We start from the raw sequence: 23,202 nt of genomic DNA on the forward strand, positions 1-23,202 counted from the left end.
GGGGTGGGGGGGTCAGGGTTCAATCCCTGGTTGGGGAATTAAGATCCTGCATGCCGCGTGGTGCGGCCAAAAAGAAATAAATAAAATAAAATACTTCTGTGAGCCCTAGGCACTGTGTGTAAGGAAGAGGTTCAGCCCTGTGCGGGGAATGCCTGGCTGGCTGCTGGCTGCTCAGGCGAGGCTTCTTCCCTTCAAGGCTGCAGCCCTCACCTCCCCTCCCCCGCCACCTGCCACCAACCACCCTCCCCTCTCTGAGCACCAGCACTCCACCCAGCAGGACCACCTAAGCTTAGTCTGAGCTGTTCCCCTGTCTGTAACAGAGACTTCATGAGCCTGTCAAAACCTACCCGCTGAGCAGCTCTGGGGTAGGATCCAGCCCCTCCCATATGACTCCTCTCCAATGCCGCCGTCTTTGTGATTCCCCAGCAATGAAACGTGGGGAACTTTACGAAAACTTTTCTTGCTCGGCACCTCTCGGTAGATGCAGACGCTCTCTCTTGCAGCCGTGCCGCTCGGGCACACGTTCTGTCTGACCCACAGGCAGACTTCACTCGTCTTTTCTCCAATGAGCTCACCGCGTCTTGTTCTTTTCTGCACCCTCTTCCCCTGCTCTAGATCCAGCTCAGAACCTGCCACATAGTAAGTAGTCAAGGCGAAGTTGCAGGATTGAATGAAAACTCTCCATGTCCCCATATGCTATCAGTTACTTGTTGCAAAACAACATGCAGATGCATTTCTGGGCAACTGCTATTTCGGGAACAGGGTCATCTGGGGAGTTGAGCCCTGGCTGCTGGAAGTAAGAAGCCGGCAGAGGGCCTCCAGCACGGCAGCTCCCTCCGTGTCCTAATCATTGGCTTGGCCTTCGGTGGGATTAGACAACAGCAATTATCCCCACATGGTCTATTCCCAGAATTCAAAGTTATTGGGGGAGAAAATGCAATTGTGCTTTATCCAGCCATTAAAACAAAACAAAACAAAAGAAAACAAGAGCAGTGGATTTTAAACCGCCTTTCAGACTTGATGAAAAAACAGACTTGAGTATTAGCCCCAAATTGTGCTGACAACACACTTCCGGGTCTCTTTGTCTTCCTCCAGGCTGTCTTCAGAATTTTTCAACAATTCCTATTGATCGCTGCATGGTTCTCATGCCGACCATTTATGCTTGGGAGAGCAGCCGTCTGTGGAGCAGAGAACTGAGCTGCCTGCCTCAGAAGCCCCTGGCGGGGGGATGTGAAGTCCTGGCCCCCACCTTCCAGAGGAGTGGCCACCACAGCCAGTGCAGCACCTCTGCCTCCATCGCTGAGCCAGTGGCCCACTCGGCTGCACCAGGCTTTCATCAGCCAGGGTGAAACACACCCCAAAGTGGTCCAATCACCTACTCTTTAGGGCCTAGAAGTAACATGAGAGCCCATATGCCAGACGCCCACGTTGTATGGTGGGGAAATGAGCTCACAGACGGAACGGGCCTTGCCTGGGTCACAGAGCAGAAGCCATTAGAAGCCAGGTCTCCTGGCTCTTGGGGTCTGGGGTGGGGAGAAAACACTGGGGAGCATTCATAGATCCCCTTAATATGCCAGCTGCTCACAGATGGTCTCTCACTATGCCCTCATCCTCTCTAGTCACACTGAACACCTTTTAGACCCCAAGGAGCCACAGTTGTGCTCAGTCTCCCCTTCGAGGCCTTTGCACATGTGTTTCTGTGCCCGTGATCCCTCTCTCATGCTTCTTCATTCATGCTTCAGGCCTCAGTTGAGACCATCTCCCCCAGGAAATCTTTTTGAAGCCCATCCCTCCAAGGATGAGTTAAGGAGCCCTTGGTGTGAGCTTGTACCTCATGGCATTCATACTGCCTTAATTGAAACTACAAGTTCAGGCCTACGTCTCCTCACTAGCCTGGGACATCCACGTGGGTGTCCATCTTGGTCCCCGCTGTTTCCCCTGTGTCTCGAGCAGGGTCTAGTGGCACACAGGAGGCACTGAATGATCACTGGCAGATAAAGAAATGGTCTCCTGTGATCCCAATGACAATCTGTGAGAAGGTGTCATCATCCCCATTCCACAGGAGAGAAAATTGAGGCTCAGAAGAGGAAATGGGACACCTACCCAGTGGGTTAGTGGTGGAGCCAGGGTTTGGACAACTCAAGTCTTCTGACTCCAAGGTCAACGTTTTCTCTATTAAGACCCCTTTCCTAGCCTAGTAGCTGAACTAAAGAAGCTCCAGTTCACGCCATCTGTGCCCATGTGCCACAGCTGGGTGGGCTGGTGAGACAGTGTGGGGAGCGGGTAGTGAAGGAAGCCTCGGCCGACTGTTCCTTCTGCTGCAAGGGGCACTTGAGGCAGCTGGCCTGAGAGCCCCGATTCACCCGTAAGTCAAGGCAGGAAGAGCAGGGGCCCTCTCCAGAGCACGGCTGAAGCAGTCACTAAATGTTAAACAAAGAGACAGACAAAAACTGTTTATAGCAGCTTTACTCATAATTACCAAATGCTGGGAACAAAATTGTCCAGGAACAGTAGAATGGATACACTTGAAAAAGAATGAACCTTTCATGACATAATTATGAGTGAAAGAAAAGTAAACCATAAAAGTACATACAGTATGATATGAAATTTTAAGGCAGACAACAAGAATCTAAGGTGACAGAAGTCAGAACAGCAATGGCCCTTGGGGACCAGGAAGGGTCTGGGGGAACCTTCTGGAGGGTAACAGAAGTGCTCTCTATCTTGATCTGTGGGTGCAGATCAAGGGGTGCATCCACATGTAAAACTCATTGGGCTGTGCACTTAAGATGTGTGCATTTTACTGTATGTAAGTTATAAGTTACATCTCAATTTTTAAAAAGTAATTAAAAAGAAAAAAGAGGCTCAAGTCAAAATACCAGAGTTCAAGTCCTGGTTATTAGGCCTTCCTGAGTCCCCGTCCCCCTTGTGCCTCTTTTCCCAGCCTTAGACACTGGACCAGATGGTTTCAAAGAATCCAACTGGCACAGACAGTCTGAGATTTTGCGAATTCACATACCTATTTGTCACTGAGTTTGCTGGGAAATTTGGCAAGTGCTTGCCATCAGTGCGGTGCGAAGAAAAGAGGGCTGTCTGTCTGCTGTGGGCTCTGCCTTGTTTCCAAGGAAGGAAAGGTCTTTGTAAATTGGGCAGGAACACGTCACCCCCAGGAGGGAATGTCAGTTTCAATATGAATCATCTTATGCATCCCTAGCAACTTGCTCTGGGAATAGATACCCTGACTCACTCCTCCCCAACAGAAGCAAAACTTGCTACTAAAATTTCAGATTTCAAGAGAATCGGCATAGCCCAAATAGCCACTCAGAGGCGGAAAAAAAAAAAAAAAAAAAAAGAGAGAGAGAGAGAAAGAAAGAAATCAGCCTAGTAACCAACCGAGAATCACAGAGAGGACAGCGAGGGGCCAGGGTGCAAACCTCTTTGTACTGAAGCCGAGACGGGGCCCGGGGCCCAGTGGAGGTCGCCGGCTCCCATGGCTGCTGGCGCCAGGGCTGGGATGGGGACCCAAGGCTCCAAGCCCCGAGTTTTCTATTTACAACAACCTGCTGCTGTATTTTCTAGAGAAATAAATTATGCTCTGTGCTGGTGGGAAGCCTTTTAAACAAAAAGAAAAAGAAAACAGCTAAGATGCATCTTAATTAGAAACTGCTTGGGAAAAAAACAAATCTTTTCTGGAGGAGGGTGCAGAGCAGCGCGCCCTGAATGGTCGGCAGCCTGAGAGCGTGAAAGTCCAGCAGGCTAATTTAGAGGTGAGCGCTCTGCTTTGCTAATCACCCAGTGTGACCTGAGGGACATCCTGGTCTTTAGAAGGTGGCTGAGGAACCGTGGATGTGTCATTCAAGGCCACAGGGAGGCCCCCATGGAGCTGCAGCATCTGACCAGCAACTGCCAGTCCTATCTGTCCTTCACATGTGTGGGGTCAATATTTTTATGCTATTTCCCTCCTTGTGCTAAAGTCCATCTGCCAGTGACTGGTGCTTCTAATCCATTTCCCCTGTGCTTTGACAGCCTCTGGCCTCCAGATGGAGCAGCCGGGGCTCCCAAGACATGTGACTGCCGGGAAGATCTGCTTGTTGCCCTTAAGCCTGACCCATTCTACCCAAGGAATTGCAACATCACCACCTCTGAGGAGGCTGATGACAGGTCTTTCTCAAATCAAACTCAGAGCCTGGGTCAGGAATGTGCACCACGGGCCTGCCAAAATCAGGGAGCGACACAACCTGACATCAATTTTCTAAGAACTATGGATACTTGGTGTTTTGTTTTTGTTTTTCAGAAAAGAAAAAAAAAAAAAGAAAAGAAAAACCTCCAGAAAACAAAACTTATAAGAGCAGATATAGTATTTTCAGCCAGATAAGTCCAAGTGCCCTGTTACCCGATAAGAGAGGAGATAGGAATCGGACTGGGAAGGGTGTGTCTGCACTCACAGAAGAAAGAACCTAATGTTTTATGAGGACTTACCGGGTGCCAGGCACTGTACTGGGGCTACCTAGCCCTGCCTGCCTCCTTTTACAGGTGAGTAAACTGAGGTTCAGAGAACTCTGTGACTTGTCCAATTTAATTCAGCTGGTAAACACCAGGGATATGAACCCAGGCACAACTCCAAAGTCAAAACCGCTACCACCCAGAAACAAACACAGAGAACCGTGGAAACAGCATGGAGACCTGTGGAAACTGGGAAGCAAGTGGTTTTCACAAACTGTCTATCTGCAAAGTATGCAGTTCTCCCAGCAGCCACACTGCAGTGCAGCTCTCCGCCCACAATAAAGACCCGGTAAGATGGGTATGTGTGTGTCTGTGTAGGAGACTGTGAATGCTTTGCAGAAGGCACTAAGTCACATGCCAAAATGCAATTGTAAAAATGACATCTTGGGGTCTGGATTTATTCCCTCTTCAACATCATATTTGCTCTGTTTACAAGGCAAAGATTATTTTTTTCTCTTCCAAGGCCGAACATTCCCAGCCTGTGATCTGAAAATCGTGCTGTGTTCATTTTCCCTCTTAACTCACCCAAGGCCATAATCATCCCTTGAAATGGGGATTTGGTTGGACAGTTCTAGCAGGGATTCACCAGGCAGAGGCCAATTTGGGGCTCTCACGGTCACCCTGGGCCAGCTTGGAGCAGAGGGACGTCGCTTCTGGCTATACAAGCACCTCTATCCTCCACAGAGAAGATGCCCAAGATCAGAGCCGCTGACTAAGCAGGACTGCTGCTCTTTCAGGGTCAGTTTGCTGATTCCTAATGCACTTTGTGATGGAGGAGGTCAAAGCAGCTGCAGAGGATGAGAGGAACTGAGCACAGCAGGACCAGGAGGAAGGGCTTAAGGGAAAACAGGGCAGGCAGAGACTGCAGGGGGCAATTCATTCATCTGACAATATTTATCCAGAGCCTACTGTGTGCCACACACTGTTGGGTTTTTTTTGTCTCAGGATATAATTATTCTCACAATTATTTTATAACTGATATAATAACAACAGCGGTAGCTTATAGTTAATGAGTGCATATGGGCAAGTCTATTTAAGCATATGGGCAGGTTTTACAAACATCAACTTTATCTACTCTTCACCACTGTCCCCATTGTACAGATGGAGAAACTGAGGTGCAGAGAGTTTAAGAAACTCGCCCAAGGTCACATGACTAGTAAGTGGCAGAGCCGGAATTCAGACTCAGGCTGGTCTGATTCTCAAATCCATGCTCTTCTCAGCTCATTATGCTGACAGCCAATGGCATGTCTTGTAAGTAGCTGTTTTTAGGTTAATGACAGAGATGAAATATTTTCCTGTGGTGGGAGAAAAGAGGGAAATCTGAATATTTTTCCCAGGCCCTGAACAGTCAGCTGATGTCCAATAAATCAGGATGCCTTCAGATGGGTGGCCGCAGACCCTGACCTGAAATACATGGCTTTCTGGGTTTCTGTGAGGGCAATGGAGTAGAAGATGCAATACCACCAACCCTGAGACCATCCCTCTGCCCCTGCTCCCTTCTCTACAGCCACACACGTGGTCACTGGAGGACAGGGCAGCATGGTGGTCTGTGGATTGGGCTTTGGAGTCCAGCAGACCTGTGATTAAGTCTCTGCTTGATAACTGTGTGACTAATCAAGTCCTAAACCTTGCCAAGTCTCAGTTTCCTCATCTGTGAAATGGGGATAAGGGGGTAATTTATACCTTAGCAGGGCTGTGAGGAGGACACGAGAGAATCCAGCTACGGTGCCTGGTATGATGCATGTACAGGAAGCAGGTGGGCTCTTGGCTCCCAAATCATACACCTCCTGAAAGACAATTTGCTCTTGCTAGAGTTCTGAGAACGTCTAGTTCCTGGTGGTGATCTGGCCAGGACCAGAGGCCTGTGCTTTGACAATCTGGACAATTTGGCTAATCTCAGAGTGTGTGGTGCAAAGAGCACTGGACTGGGAATAGGCCACCAGGATTCAAATTCCATACCTACAATTAACATGCTGTGTCACCCCGGTTGAGTCCCTTCCCCTCTCTGAGCTTGGTTTCCGCAACTCTAAGATGAGGCAGTTGGACTTGCCACCAAAGGGCCTCTCTGCCGGGGACCTCTCAAGACTGTGCCCAGTACCGATTTCCCCAATGCCAAGGGAGAATGGAATTCTTATGATCGCTCTGAGTTCTTGGGAGGATTAATGCTCATTAAGTGCTTTAAAGGCTGGCAGCTGGCATTGCGTATGAGATCCCACTATTCTCCTGGAATCCCTTCTGCTGTCAGGAGGCCGATTTATTCCACAGCCTTGAACCCTAACTTTCCCCTGACTCTTCCCTCTTAAAAATTCCATTGTAAGCTGCTATAAATGAAAGGGTGAGAGGTACACCGACTACCAGTGGGCTGCCCATCCGTGATCTCTGCCACAGGCGCTTGAGGGCTGAGGGGAATAGGGCAGGAGGGATCAGGGCTGGGAAAGCCCTGGAGTCCTCACGTGGGTCCCTGGGTCCAGGAGACTCGGTCATAGCCCAGTCAAAATGGGAGAAGCACACACTGTCCTAAGGGCCTTATGTCATCCTCATAGCAGCTGAACTTGAAGAATGCTTCCTATGTGCCAGGCCTGAATATAAGCACTTCCCACAAATTAACTCATTTGGTTCTCGAAACAATCCTGTGAGTAGGTATTACTGTTGTCCCCAATTTAAGGCTGGAAACTGAGGCCCAGAAAGGTTAAGAAACTTGCCTAAGGTCGCACAGATGGGCAGTGGCAGAGCAGCATGCAAATCCAAGCCATCTGGCCTCAGAGTCCATGCTCTTCTGCTGGCTTCCCCCAGGTCCTAGGAGCAGCCCCTTTTACAGGTAAGGAAGCTGGGCCTCTGAGTACTGAGCCACTGTGCTTTACGGCATCACCAGCTGCTGCTTTATGGCTGGTTTCTCTACACTCCCCTCCTCGAATGTGTTCTTCAAGTGGCAGACTCACCCCTGTGACTTCACAGCGATGAGAGCACCACCATCGAGTGCCGGCCCTGTGCCCTTGAGGAACAGGCCGTGTCCACTTTGCTGGCAGCTGCTAGGGTCTTGGGGGCATTTTCTGGCAGGACCTGCTGAGCCAGATTGCGGTAAATAGGAAGAGACTTTAACACTGAATTGCTCAGGACATAAAAACTGGCTTGAGAGGTGCCTCACCCAGAGGTCTTACTTTCAAAGTGAGAACAGATTCAGGGAGGGGCGCACGGGTGGTGGGGAGGGTAAATTCAATTTGGTGAACTGCCACACGGGGAGACCAGGCTCTGCAGCCGATGTCTTCGTTGCATCCCCTGTAAATCCTGCAAAGCCAGGCACCAGTGTGAGCTCGTTACTCTACCCCATATGCAGCTCTCTTGGCCCCGCAGGCCCAGGGAGGAGCCTGCAAGAGCCCGTGGCAGACTGATATGCACCAGGATGCAGGAGGCTGCTCAGGGACCCTGAACATCCACTCAGCCAGGCAGGGCAGGGTGGGGACAGCTGCCATCTGACCATGCCCTGCAGGGTCCAGCCTACAGTGAGGTGACAGATGACGGCAGCTGCCAGAGCCCAGGAACGAGGCCACCCACAAGCCTGTACGAGTCCAGCAAAAGAAGCCAGTGGCGTGAGAAGCAGCTTCATTCAGGCCAGTTCATCTCCTATCATCCAGAATAGTCTGGCTTCCAAGCCCCTCATGCGTCCAACCCAAACTAGAACGTCCTCCAGGTTCCTCGAATGCCCCTAAACTGTCCTCCTCTGGGGGTGTTCCCATAAGCATCTGTATCACCAGACCCATTTGTGGCAACAATAAGCATAACTACCAGCTATTAAGATGGCTCTGTATGTCAGGCAGGCCTTGGGCTGGGGGTGTGATGTTTTCATTAGTTCCACTTTACAGAAAAGTCAGGCTCAGAGAATACTCAAGGTCACTCAACCAGGAAGTAGTGAAGTCATTTTGAACTTTTGAACAGGCTCCAGGGACCTAGAACCACAAGCCAGTGAAGGACTGGTCACATCATTGATCATGATCCCTTCTACGTGTCTCTCATTCGGAGAGCACCTAGACAGACCCCAGAGAGGCTCCGAGGAAGGGTTGCCAGTGTACGTCTCTGCAGAGCTTGTGGAGTTTTCACTGTGCCATTTATCCCTGCATCCCCAGCAGTCAGCACCGGGCATGGCACTACACAAGCAGCTGCTGAATGAAAGTGTAAGAAAATCAAGACTAGCTTCTCCCTGCCCAGTGCCTGGGGCCCTACATGTCCTCTTTTCCCAGGAGCCAGCCTCCCACTGCAGCTCAGTGGCTGGCTGCAGAAGGAAGGCCCTGTCTCACTGCCAGGACTGCTGCAGGCACAGGATGATCGGGTACCCAGGGCCTTAGCCAAGGCCGCTCCTGGGAGACAGGGGACCTCAGAACCCTCCATGGGCTCACCTGGGCAACTACCAACCACACTTATTACTGTGGAAATCCTATATCACTCATATATACTTGGCCCTTTGCACGTTCCTGCACGCTCTCATAGCAACCTGAGGGTGCAAGATGAACGAAAAGGGGCCCAGAGAGGTCAAGTGACTTGGCCACACAGATAGTTCAGGGCAGAGTGAGGACTCGCTCCCAGGTCTTCTGGTTCAAGGTCCAGGTTTCTTTGCATCATTCCAAGCTGCCCACTCTTCCTGAGGCTCAGTGATGGGAAAGGGTTGAGATTTAAATCACAGGCCCTGAGGAATTTCAGAAAATGGGACTTGGTTTAGCCCAGTTCCTCCCAGCAGTGCTCCCTCTATCCCCGTGGATGGTCGCAGCAATAGCTAAGCCCATGCTCCGCAGTTTCAGAGATCAAAAGCCTCCCCCCAACCTCCACCAATTCCCTGAATATTTGCACACTGTGTAGAGAGGAGAGGATTATGTCCCTCATTTATACTAGTAGCCAAAGCTCCAACAGCTTTGATGAGAGCCACACCAGCCATCTTTCCCCAGGGCTGATGTGGGTGTTGGGAAAGTCTATGATCTGGACAGGTCAGGCAGCGAGCCTCTGAAACCAGAACCCACACATTTCATATTTGAGGTTAAGGAAACACCTGTCTTCCTCCCCACGACTCAGGAGTCCTCTCTCAGAACTTATCCTAAGACAACGTTTTATGCACAAAGATGGTTAACTGCCGTGTTTTTGTTTTTGTTTTTGCGGTACGCGGGCCTCTCACTGTTGTGGCCTCTCCCGTTGCGGAGCACAGGCTCCGGACGCGCAGGCTCAGCGGCCATGGCTCACGGGCCCAGCCGCTCCGCGGCATGTGGGATCTTCCCGGACCGGGGCATGAACCCGTGTCCCCTGCATCGGCAGGCGGACTCTCAACCACTGCGCCACCAGGGAAGCCCTGCCATGTTATTTTTAATAGTGAAAAATTGGAAAGGACCTTTGTCCCACATTAGTGGGATGGTTAAATGAATTATGGCAATCCATGTAATAACTGCAACCATTAAAAATATTCTTTATGAAAAAATTTACACGAGTTAGGGAAACACATATGATGTAACATTCAGTTAAAAAAAAAAAAGAAAAGGAAGAACATAATATTGTATGTGGGTGGGGGAAGTGTACTGAAGAAAAGACTGAAAGGAAATAAGACAAGATGTCCACAGAGGCTGCATCTACATGGTAGAAGGAGTTATTTTTGGCCTTTACACTTTTTGATACTTTCTCTTTTCCCCTACATGCCGATGATAGTCAGGGGGGGAAAGCAGCAGCAGCAGCTACCCCAAATCACACCCCCTACCCAAGGGGAGTGAACTGTCTGAACAGCCAGAAGGGTTGGGATGCTGCCGGGTGACATGGAGGAAGGTAGGTCCTGTGTCCCTTTTCCCGTAACACAAATACTCTGCCATACGCATGGGGGTCCTTGTAAACCTGCTTTTGAAATTTTTCTGGGGATTTTCATCTGACTTAGCTCTTTGGTTCTTGATGTCAGGAGCCTGTGTCTCTAAGGGGTGGGGAATACAGGTGATGAATTTCTGTTTCCAGTTCCCCAGATAGCTCCTGTCTTGCAGGGAAGAAGGAAGCCAGGTGCCTCCAGCATCTTTTCACGTGAAAGGCCTGCAGAGAGGGGCGCTGGCGATTTGTCCGGGAATTACATTTGATATCTAAAGCCGTGCCCACAGTGAGGCACTTTGCAGTCTCTCCAGGTGAGAAGGGCTTTCGAGGCTCTGGCTGAGGAGGATCTCACAGCTGCAAAGGACAGAGATGTTGGCAAGTGTGGCTACAGGTCAAACTCAAGCTGCCAACGCACAGCAGCACCCATGCTGCTCCCTAACTGTGACTGTTTGTCCACCAAGCCACCCGGCGAGAGACACACACCTAAGACCCTAAAGGCAGCGCGTGTGCCCAGCTTATCAGATACATGTTTGGTTTCTCTAGGAAAACACCCAAGATCATTTTACAGCCACTTGGAGGAGCAGATTTAAACCCAATCCTCTGTGTCCTTCATATCTGCCCACCTTCTCCATGGCAACTAGTGTCCGTCACTCACTGCCCCCACTCACATTTCCAAGTTTGTCTGCTCTGAAAATTAACAACAGGTGCACATAAAGAAGTGTGTGAGGTGAGGGAGAGGCATGTGGGTTTCCCCAAAACCTAGAAGGCTCACAAGCCTAGACAACCCTGGAAGAAGTCAGACTTGGGAGCCCCCAGCTCTGGAGAAACAGGGACATAGCTCAGGAGGCAAAAAGTCAAAAATGAAATTCTGCTCGGCCCCCAGGGGCAGGGAGTCTTCCGACGCTAGCTCACCGAACATGTTGCCCTCGTAGCCGTCTCTTGTGAGGGGCCGGAGCTCGTTTTTCCCCATCGCATAGCGCTTGTAGCTCTGCCAGGCGAACTGCATCATCTGTAAGAAAGCGCAGAAACAGACCCTGAGCGTGGAGATTCCCAACAGCGCGGGCTGGCCACCTGGCCTTGCCCTTTGCAACAGGATTTGAAACCACATTATAAAAACAATCTTCCACATTGAGAAAGATGACTTCCTCTCACCACTGTTCTATTCATAGTTATGCCTGGAAGGCTGCTCTCCTCTGACAACCCCACGCGTCCTGCGTCTACTCACAGATTCCTCAGAGAAGGCACAAAAGGCACTAAGTACATTCTAGCCATCCGTCAGTGCCAAAGTGAAAAGCCACCTCTTCCATGAAGCCTTCCCGGACCTAAAGTGACCCTCTGAAGGCAAGGAAACAAAACTCACCGAGTGATGCCTATTAGAACCTAATAGAACCGTCCCTTGAGCTAGGGGTTGTTAACTCCATTTTGTAGATAAGGAGACAGGTCGAGACATGAGGTAACTCACCCAGGATTACCCAGTGAGTGAGTGAGCATGCTGGGAATTGAACCCATGCCCTCTGGCTCCGAAGCCTTAGGTCTGTCCCCTAAAGTCACTGCTTGAGTCGTCTCTTTGAACTCCTCCTGCACTTGGCTTGACCCAGGCTGGCTCTCCCAGGCCTCCTAGCACCCCAGCTGGTCACTCTTAGTTTTTGTTTTACTGGTTCTGGACCACAAACTCTTTGAAGCCAGAAACTACATTTTCTTTGCCTCAGTTCCCCCAAAGCACCCTGCACAGGGCTTGGCAACGAGTATCTGTCAGCTTTGTCACCCAGTGCATGCATGAGTTCTTAGTACATTAAGGCAACTATGTTAGCCCCTTGGCAGCATCACAAGCACACAAGCACCTTTGTCCCCTAACTGCACTTAGCACTGGAGGCTGGAGGAATGCAAGGCAACAATCTGTCCCCAGCCCTGCTCTCCTGCCCCTCCCCAGGGTCTCCCTTTTGTCTCTGATGGCAGGCTGCAGAAGGACAGCAGAGCAGGCCTCTGCGGTGACCATGGGGCTGAGAAGGGAGCCAGCCCAGGCAGCGGAGGCACAGCTGAAGGACAGGCAGGTGGGAGGCAGCCTGGTGTCCTGGAGAGAACTCAGGCTTTGGGGCCGGGAGGCCCGGGTTCTAATCCTACCTCTGCCACTATCTCTTTGACTTTGGCAAGCAACTAAATGTCTCCAAGCCTCAGCTACCTCATCTTTGAGATGGGAATAACAAGGGCTGCTTTGCCACAATCCTGAAAGGTTTAAATGAAAGCAAGTAGCTGGAAATGCCCAGTTTTCGACTTCACACAGCAAGTGATCAACAAACACGAGTCCTCTTTCCTGCTCAGCCTTTAAAATACCCATCTGGTTCTCCAAGACTCATCCATCCACCCCTCTTTCATCCACCTTATTAGTTCTCAGACTTTGGCGTGCATCAGAATCACCTGAAGAGCTTGTTAAAACAGGCTGTTGGGCCCCATCCTTGAGTTTCTGATCCAGCAGGTCTGGGGTGGGGCCTGAGATTCTGTCTTTCTAACACATCCCCACGTGGTCCATGGGCCACATCTGAGAACCAGCAGTCTACTATATGTGTTTATTTCTATTTCTCAGCTCACTTCCAGACACTGTCTGGCACCCTTCTGCTTTTCTCCTTCCATCTCCCAGCCCACCTTCCTGCCTCAGCACTGTCTTTCTGGACATCGCCACCTGCGTTCTCCATGCTCTGCCACTCCTGGTGCCAAGGTCTAGCAGCCAACTCTTCTAGGCACACCTGGACAGTAACCATTGCCATGCTCACCCCTGGGGCCAAAACACACAGACCAGGAGGGCAGACCTGACAGGTCTGTGGCCTGGGCTCTCCGTGAAATGGCAGAATAATCTGGTACCATCTCTCCACTTCATAGATGATGAAACTCAGGCTCAGAGATCGAAGGTGGTCAGGGTGGCACAGCCAGCAGGGCTGGAACACAGCTCTTTCAACTCCCAGGCCAGCAGACCCCACCCCCATGCTTGGCCTGATGTGTGGCTTCCCAGGAGATACACATGCAAATATCATGGTACTGCATGCCAAGCACTTGACACAGGCTTTGAGCCCTGGTTCCATTCTTTGGTTATTTTCTACTTGTCTTGAATTGGCAATAAGGGAAACTAGTTGCTGGGTATGAGCGCTTAAGGGAGACTGGCCTCCTCCCTCAGTCTCTCTTATTCTGTGGGGGGGGCCCTCGATTAAGTCAGTGTGAGGGGAGGGAGGGGTGGGGGATGGGTAAGGGAGCAGCAGGAGGCTGTTAAAACAGAAGTGGCAGCAGGAAAGCAGGAGCAGAGGTCTGGAGGGGGAGGACTGCACCCTACCCCCAAACCCCACCTGCTTGAGAGAGAGAGAGAAGTGGGTGTGCAGGAGTAATTAAGAGAACCATGGGTATCTACATGTTCTCAAAGGAGCTGTCACTGCAGGGACGTGGGGATGTTGGAACGTGGCCCGTTCTCACAGTCATCCACATCAACGGAGAGGAAGGAAGGCACAAATAATCCCTGTGTCACTTGGGACAGGATTCAGAAGGCAATTAGAGCTGCTCTCACACACACACGTGCACAAGGACACACAGACCCTCGAACGCTAATCCTTGTGTCTCCCACCTTGGGTCGCAAGCCCAGGCGCTGGATAACCGGGGATGACGGGGAAAGTCCCCAGCCAGGTGGTCCTTACTTCTCTTCCTAATGCGCCCCAACCTACCAGGTGTCCTAGCCTGTGCCTGGCCGCAGTTTGGGCTGCAGCCATGGTGGGACTGCTCCCCTGGACCCCTCCCTCCACTTTCCTGCCAACTGCTTATCTTCCTTCAACTCTCAGCTGAAAGGGTACTTTTGCAGGGAGTCCTCCTCCCCAGCCAGGCCCCCATGACCTCCCCACATTCCTGATGTCAGGTCCCACAGCAGCCTGCAGTTAAGCTTTTATACTCACAACTATTTGGCCCCCATCCCCTAGTCACTGCTGTGTGCCTGGCAACTGACCAGGGGACTGACACATAATAGGTGCTCATTAAGTATTTGCTCAATGAAAGTAAGAACAAACAAGAAAATTGGCTCTGGAGCTTAACACATGGCTGGGAGACTTGACGTGTGGACCACACACATCACAGGTAAAATAGGTAATGGGTCGGGGGGATGGGGTGGGGGGGCTTCTGAGTAACAGAGGTGCTCAGAAGAAGGCAAGCATATGTCTCAAGGGGAGCTTCATGGGCACCCAAGTGTCCTGATGGACAAGTAGGATTGTGAGGGGCACAAGAAGAGGATGACCTACAGAAAGGCTAATTGCACTCTGGAACTGGTGATATGTGCCTTGGGCAACCCCTGCACTTGTCTTTAGAGATGGACAGTCCCTGGCTTCGTGTTTAGGCAATTCTAAGCCTTCAAAGAACTCAGGCCACCTCCTGTCCCATGCAAGTTCCTTTAAAAGACTAAGTAATCTCTCTTTGAACACCCCCAGTGAAAGGGTGCTTACCTCTTTAGCAGGCAGCTCATTCAATTGCAGAGTTTCACAAAGTTCTTTCTTAATCAAATCTAAATCTGCTTTTCCCTACGGGCCATGGGGAAGACAGCTCATGTGCTCCCACCACAGATCTTCATGGGGGGGGAGCCAACTCTCAAGTCACCTTAGGCTGCCCGTTGGCTGGCTGAACAGCCCGGCTCCTTCAACAGATCGCCTGACGGCAGAGCTCTAAATCCCCTGAAACTGCAGATACACATCACAACGTTTTTCCAGGGTGCCCAGACTTCGTCACCCATTTGTTATGGTTGGCTTTTGGTAACAAGCAGAAACAGAAGTGCAAACTCTCCCTGGTTACATCTGGACCAGACCCTGTGGGTGTGGACTTGCCACTTGTCCCTAACAACTGCATCTCACTGGACTCTCCATACTCATTCTGTGCTGTCAGGATCTTTCTGGAACTAGATCTTATCATTCATTGTGTGTGTGTCTGCGTGTTTTGGGTATTCTGCCTGCTTTCATGGGACCGCCATCTGTGTCTCCCCCAAGTTTTAGAGAGAAACATTAAATGGCTGGGCTGAGGACAGAGTTGGGGAAGCAGCAGCAGGGGCCCCTCACCTGGCTCCAGCACTGCTCTTTGAGTGTCATCTGTCAACAAGTGAGGAATCTTCCAGATAATCAGTCCAAGCCCTGTGTCTCCATTTTTGTATACAAAGATACTATGAAGGACAGGACTGAAATACAAAAGCACTCTGCCCCAGTATACCTAGTACAGAGAAAATAGATGGCTTGTTTTTCTTTTAAGAAAAATCAGGGGTTAGACTGGTATGATTTGTTCTTAGAGAATGCATTTTGGCTCCTATGGATCCTCATTTTTGGTTCTAAATGCCTGCAAATCACTAACTTAAAAACCTATCAGTCACACCAGGATGGCTATAATCAACAAGATGGACAATTACAAGTGTGGGCCAAGCTGTGGAGAAGTGGAAACCCTCATCAATTGCCAGTGGAAATGAAAATGGTGCAGCTGCTTTGGAAAACAGTTTGGCATAAAAAGTTAAATATGGAGTTATGATGTGACCCAGCAATTCCACTCCTGGGTGTAGACTCGTGCAGAACAGAGTTAACACAGTAGGCCTGAGACTTCTATCCCTAGAAAGGCTCTGCTTGCAAATCTGGCCCTTGGCTGGCACCTGGGAACTTGGATTTAGTGAGTGTTCTCACCATTCTCTGATGGGTAAGGGTGGTTTACTGCACCGAGACTGTACAAACAATGTGGTGTATGCTGAACACCTGCCTTCCTTCCAGGAGTCTGGAATTTCGGTACATGTTAGGCCGAGGGTACTTACATGACCAGCCCCCAGTAAAAACCTTGGGCACTGAGTCTCTAATGAACTTCCTGGTGGATGGCGTCTCACACGTGTCATCACAACTCAGTGCTGAAGGAATGAAGTGTGTTCTGGGTGACTCCACCCAGAGAGGACTCTTGCGTGCTGGGTCTGGTTTCCCCAGGGCTTCTCTGTATGCACATTTCCCCTTTGATGATTTTGCTTTGTGTCCTTTCACTGTAGTAAATCAGCCAGGAATAGGACTATGTGCCCTCCTGGTGAATCACTGAACCTGGCGGTGGTATTGGGTACCCTGACATACACCCTAGAAAATTAAAAACATGTCCATACAGAAAGTTGTACACAAATGTGCGTAGCGGCACTATTTATAATAGCCCAAAAGTGGAAGCAACCCAAATGTCCATTGACTGATGAATGAACCAACAAAATGTGTAAATAGAAAACAATGGAATATTATTTGGTCATAGAAAGGAATGCAGTGCTGATACATGCTGCAATGTGGATGAACCTTGAAAACACTGTGCTTAGTGAAAGAAGCCAGACACAAAAGGCCATACAGCATATGACTCCACGTATATGAAATGTCCAGAATAGGCACACCTATAGAAAGAAAGTAGATTAGTAGTCACAGGGGTGAGGGAAAAAGACATGGAGAATGACGGCTAATGGGTATGGGGCCTTTTGGGATGATGAAAATGTTCTAAATTGATTGTGATAATGACTGTACAACTCTGGGAATATACTAAAATCCACTGGATTTTACACTTTAAAATGGTGAATTTTATCATATGTGAATTATAACTCAGTAAAGCTGTTATTAATTTATATTTTTAAAAACTATTAATGGGGACAAATAGACATCACATGCCATTTGATATGACACACTAAGAAGAACACACGTCATTTCAGTGGTAATCCTGCCAGAAATGCAAACCTGAACTGAATCATGAGGAAAGATCAGACAAACCCAAACTGAGAGACAACCTACAACATAAATGGCCTTTACTTTTCAAAAACATCAAGGTCGTGAAAGAAAAGGAAAGACTGAGGAACTGTTCCAGCCTGAAGGAGACTAAAGACACATGAACTAAATGCAATACGTGATCTTGGATGCGATCCTGGAACAGAAATAATAACAACTACTATTATTATTATTACTATAAAGGACAATCATCAAGATAATTGACAAAATGTGAATGGGGTAGAGGGATCAGATAGTATTGTGTCAATGTTAATTTTCTGGTTTTACTATGGTTATATAGAAAAGTAAAACCAACCTTTTGGAAATACACAATGAGGGGTAAGAGGCATTATGCTTGCAACTTACTCGCAAATAGTTCAGAAACCTCATGTGTTTGTGTGTGTGTGTGTGTAGAAAGAGAGAGAGAAGAGTGTACACAAAGCAAACAGGGTAAAACACTAACATATGAGGAATCTGGGTGAAGGGTAAATGTGAATCTTTGTAGTATTTTTTGCCACTTTTCTAAAAGTCTGAATTCTTTTAAAAAAAAAATATTAGGGAACGTTGCAGGATGTTGATGTCATTTTCACCCAGATTTATACATGACAGAATTCTGTTTCCCCCACCTGTATAAATTATGATAGAATGTGCTTGTTGCCAGTCTCCTGTGGCTCCTCTTACCCCTCGGTTCCTCAAAAGCCCTACTGGGCTTTCACATTCCCCTCACCAAGCCTGTCCCGCCCACGCTGGTCAGAGGATGGAGCAAATGAGGAACTAGCAATTTTGGTTTCTCCTTTTATAATTATATTACCATGTTCAAATGAGGTGCCCATTCTTACTCTGTTCTTTCTGCTCCAAAAATAAACTGAAAGGCACCTTTTGTGGTTCTAAGCATTTTCCAGAAGTTCCAGCCCAGTCTGGGCTCAGCCCCCCATGCCCTTTTCTCCCACCTCTGGGTCACTACTTTCACTTGAACTCAGTTCTGTGCCCCGTACTTGCCTCTTCTGCTTACATCCTTTCCGATAGTTTAAAAAATAAGGTTGATCTGTCTATCTATCTATCCATCCATCTACCTACCTACCTACCTACTTATCTTTTAATGCATCCAAGGTATACAAGCTCAATGCAGAAAAACAGAGAGAAAGAAAATAATCATCTATCATTTAAATATTATAACCACTGTTGCCACTTTGGTGTCTTTCTTTCCACTCTTTTTCATTTATCTTTGCTTCTTCCAGTGATGATGACATAAACATCTTCCATTTTATTACAAAGGCTTTGTAAACATCATTTTAGACAGCTATATAATAACCTCGCAAGTAGGTTCAGCATCATTTACTTAACCTTCCTCCCATATAATTGTACATGTCAGTGATTTCTATTTTGGGGCTATTGTAAGTAATGCCATAATGGACATCTTTGTGCACACTCCATTTTCTATATTTCAGGTAAGTTACTTAGGCCAGAGCCTCTAAGAAATTGCTAGGAAAAAAATTAAAAGTTAATAGGTACGTTCCCTTTTAAAGATTAAACCCAGACAGCTAGTTTTGCCCACTGCTGTGCAAAACTTGAATAGGAAAGTATATAACAATTTCGTGACAACACATAAAGTAGTTCACTTGGGAAGATAAAACATCATGAATGATCATTGTGCATTATTTGTGCAGCTCTCTGCACACTTTCTCTCATTTGATCAGGCAGTTCAGTGGGCTTGACAGGATAGGTATTGTTCCCAATTTAAAATAATCATGCAGGGCTTCCCTGGTGGCGCAGTGCTTGAGAGTCCGCCTGCCGATGCAGGAGACGCGGGTTCGTGCCCCGTTTCGGGAGGATCCCACGTGCCGCGGAGCGGCTGGGCCCGTGAGCCATGGCCGCTGGGCCTGCGCGTCCGGAGCCTGTGCTCCGCAAATGGGAGAGGCCACGACAGTGAGAGGCCCGCATAACGCAAGAAAAAAAATAAATAAATAAATAAAGAACAGTGATAATGATAGTTTTCAAAGCTTTATTTATCTGAGAATGAAAGGACAGGACTTTCATTGGCCTGAAATGCCAGAAGCTAGGTTGCTCTCAACCACCCCCGTGGTGCTTCAGCAGAACTCACATGGAGTGTTCTGTGGGAGCAGCTTCTGGGAAAGAAGAAGCTGCTTTTACACCCGGGTATTAAAAATTGTGTTTCCAAATGTTTAGTGATGGGCTTCCCTGGTGGCGCAGTGGTTAGGAGTCCTCCTGCCGATGCAGGGGATGCGGGTTCGTGCCCCAGTCCGGGAGGATCCCACATGCCGCGGAGTGGCTGGGCCCATGAGCCATGGCTGCTGAGCCTGCGCGTCCGGAGCCTGCGCTCTGCAACAGGAGAGGCCACAAACAGGGAGAGGCCCGGGTTCCCCAAAAAAAAAAAAAAAAAAAAAAAGTTTAGCGATATAAACTAAACGTCACTATATAGGGAGAGACACACAAAGATGTTCATTATATAATATTAGTTGGAAAAGCAGGATACCAAATTATATGGTATGAAGATCACTGGACTATGTATGAGTGTTTTAAAGGAAAAAAAAATACTGGAAGGAAATGCACAAAAATGCTGACAGTGGTTATGTCAGATAGTGAGAGGTTTAGTGGTTATTTTTTTCTTATTATTGACCTATATTTTCTGGATTTTCTATAATGAATATCTAGAAATGTTTGTAAGGTGAAGATGAAAGATTGTTAAAATGAAAAACATAAGGAAGAAATGTTATAGTGCTACTCCTAAAGCCTAAAGCGATTGTGTAGGTGGTTGGCCTTGGGGTGGATGGGAGGGAGTGGGTTTTGATAGAGGAGAAGGCCTTTCCAGCCAGGAGTCAGAGAGGGGGCCAACCAGCAAGAGAAGTGAAGCAGCTGATGGGGGTAGGGGCAGGGCAGCCTGAGCTACAGAAAGAGAAATCAAGAACGTGGCTGTAAGAATCAAGAGACACGAGAACTAAACACCTCTGCCCCCACTGGGTTCTAGAAATACACACCAGGCAGTCATCATTTTTGTGTGTGTGTGCACGTGTGTGTGTGTGCACGAATGCGTGTCCATGCTAGAGTCAGGAGCTCTGGACGGTCTGGAAGCCCCTCCCTTCCAGCAGTCTATGCTTTATAGATTCAAAGAATACCTAACAATAGATCACAAAGCCTTCCCTTCACGGAGCTCTGCAGAGGCAGGAAACAAAGCGTCAGTGAGAGGCAGAGCAATCAGAGCAGAATCCTAAGACACCTCTTCAGTTCTTTCTCAAACAAAAGCTGTTCTTGTCCACCTGAACAAATTGCAATGACATGAACTCTTAAAATGAAAAATATTTACTAATTTGAGGCAGACATTATTTTGTTTAAGATGTTCTTTCTACCTGTCTCAGAGCTCTAGAATCCTCTCCTGCAGAAAAGTGACTAGAATTCACTGCATTGCCCAGACAAAGACACCCACCCCAGCCTGAGGGGCCCCAGGATGATGGGGCCAAGAAATGATGCGTTTGAGAAGAGGAAGAAATAGAACACTGGCGGACCGCCTTGAGAGTGGGAAACTGAATAGAAAGTTTGCATTGGAAAGTTCTTTGGCGGCAGCTAGGGAGAAAGGAGCAATCACTGAAACAGTGAGACATTCTCCCCTTTTAAAAATAAAACACGCAGACTTCCCTGGTGGCGCAGTGGCTAAGAATCCGCCTGCCAATGCAGGGGACACAGGTTTGAGCCCTGGTCTGGGAAGATCCCACATGCCGCGGAGCACCTAAGCCCGTGCGCCACAACTACTGAGCCTACGCTCTAGAGCCCGTGAGCCACAACTACTGAGCCCACGTGCCACAACTACTGAAGCCCGCGCACCTAGAGCCCATGCTCCGCAACAAGAGAAGCCACCACAATGAAAAGCCCGCCTGCCGCAACGAAGAGTAGCCCCCGCTCGCCGCCGCAACTAGAGAAAGCCTGCGCGCAGCAATGAAGACCCAACGCAACCAAAAATAAATAAATAAATAAACCCCAAAAAAGTAATAATAAAAATAAAACACGCGCACAGACAGGGGCAGGTCTGGTAATGACCCAGAAGCATGGTTGCAACATCTCAAAGCTGCCAGGAAGGGAAATGGATTTTCCCAGTCATTAAAGACAAGTGCTCACACAGTGACTTGCAGCCTTACTGGTGTCTCCCAGCAGTGACACCTGGCCCATCTGCAGGGGCTGAGTGGGAAAGGGCTTGGTCTCTAATGATCCCAGGATCTAATGACCACACAGATGAAGAGATTAGAATGTTAGGGTGATTTTTTTCTCCTTCACTTTCAGCACAGCCCAGGGAAACAGCTGACAGCTTGGTACCTAAAACCATCCACATTAGATTTCTCAGTCCACCCCCTTCTATGGGTGCCCCACAAAATGATCTGATTGACAACTGCTGCTGAGACATCTGCGAATGCACATAACCCCTGGCCTGTATTTCAGAAGCGGATGCAGGATGGGGTTTGGTTGTGCTGAGGGGTGGAGGGATGGGTGGGGAGTAGACAGGGAGGTGCTGCCTCTAACCCTCTCACTTCTGGGTTTGCTTGAGCTAATGAAGGACAAATGTAGGAAGTGAAAATGTGATATGACTTCTGACCTATCTGAGGTCCAGACAGCACGCCCACATCCTGCCCAGGATGGGATTCAGATTTGAGCAGTCTCAGAAATCTCATCCCATCTGTAGCTGTTCTAAGGCACCATGGCTGAGAGTGTGGGACCTGGAGGCAGACAGACCCTTGCTATTCAGTGTGGTCCAGGGACCAGCAGCTGGGCATACCCAGGGAGCATGTTAGGAATGCAGCATCCTGGGCCCCACCCCAGACCTGCTGAATCAAAGCCAGCATTTTAACAAGATCCTCAAGTTATCCAAATGCACATTAAAGTTTGAGAAGCTGCTCTAGGGCTCTGCTACCTACTGGCTGTGCAGCCTTGAGTGAGTGACTTAACCTCTCTGAGTCTCAGTTTCCTCATCTGTAGAAGGACAGGAATATTTAATCTTTATAATAACCCTGAGAGTAAATAAGATAACACTTGCCGAGTGCTTAGCACAGCAGCTGGAACATAATATGTGCTCAGTAAAAAGCAGCCATAGGATGACTGCTACACTATTAATTTATCTACTAAGTACCTCTTCATCCATTTCTCTCTGCACCACCACTCTAATCCATACCACTCCCATCTCTTCATGGGACTCCCGCAGCAGCCTCCTAACTGGCCTACAGGAGTCCTCTCTGGCCTCCTACATGGTTCTCCATACTGTAGCCATGGTGATTATTCGAAGGACAAATTTATTCATATCTTTACCCCACCCCCAGCACACACTTAAACAGTCCCATCAGATGTAAAGATCAAACTCAGTAAGGCCCATCAAGCCTTGTAGAGTCCCCACCCACTCATGCCTCCAGCGTCAGCTTCTTCTCCCCACCTCTGCCCAGCCGCACTAGCTTTCTTTCTCAGTTCCTCAAAGAGCAACGCCTCCTCCTGCCACGGGGCCTTTGCACACGATAGTCCCTCTCCTTGGACCACTCCTCGCTCTACTTTTTTCCTGGTAAATTCCACTCATCTTTCAGATCTCAGCTTAGTTTTCATGTCCTAGAGAAGCCTGACCTCCTGGACTGTGTTGAATCGTCCTGTTATACAGAATTATTAAAGTCAGAATTTTACATTCATTGCGTGATTGGTTAATTAGTATCTATTCCTCCCACACCCAGAACACAGGCTCCATTTGCTCACTATTGCTCCCCAGCACCTAACAGATTGCCCAGCACATAGAGGTCCTCCATAAAAGTATGTTGAATAAATATCTAAGGATGGTGACGACAGAGGGGGAGCTCCCCGGGGCTGTTAGTGCTGTGAGAACCAAGGGGAAAGGGGGATGCCTGGGACAGAAACACCTACTGCCTGGTGGAGTTGCCTCAACAAGGGTTTTAGAAGGCCCAGTAAGGGAACAGCTCCAACTGTGAGGCCACAGGGACAGCAAGAACGGGTGAGACACATTCTCATGGGACACCTTTATGATCTTGGTACAGAGTCTGCAGATGAACAAAGGGAGCTGATGGAGAAGGGCACAAGCAAATCGAGCTCTGCCACTGCACTGAGATTGGTTCCCTGACTG

General features: G+C 48.8%; 1 protein-coding gene across 1 annotated transcript in view; it reads right to left on the minus strand.

The window, feature by feature from the left end:
* Positions 1-23,202, minus strand: part of MAN1C1 (mannosidase alpha class 1C member 1) — a 128,995-nt gene that overhangs the window by 64,028 nt on the left and 41,765 nt on the right. The window contains exon 2 of the mRNA XM_007459137.1: positions 11,236-11,332. Coding sequence (XP_007459199.1) covers positions 11,236-11,332 — 97 coding nt within the window. The remainder of the gene's footprint in view (positions 1-11,235; positions 11,333-23,202) is intronic.

Source organism: Lipotes vexillifer, unplaced genomic scaffold (genome assembly GCF_000442215.2).
Source record: "Lipotes vexillifer unplaced genomic scaffold, Lipotes_vexillifer_v1.1 scaffold496, whole genome shotgun sequence".
Classification (NCBI taxonomy): domain Eukaryota; kingdom Metazoa; phylum Chordata; class Mammalia; order Artiodactyla; family Lipotidae; genus Lipotes; species Lipotes vexillifer.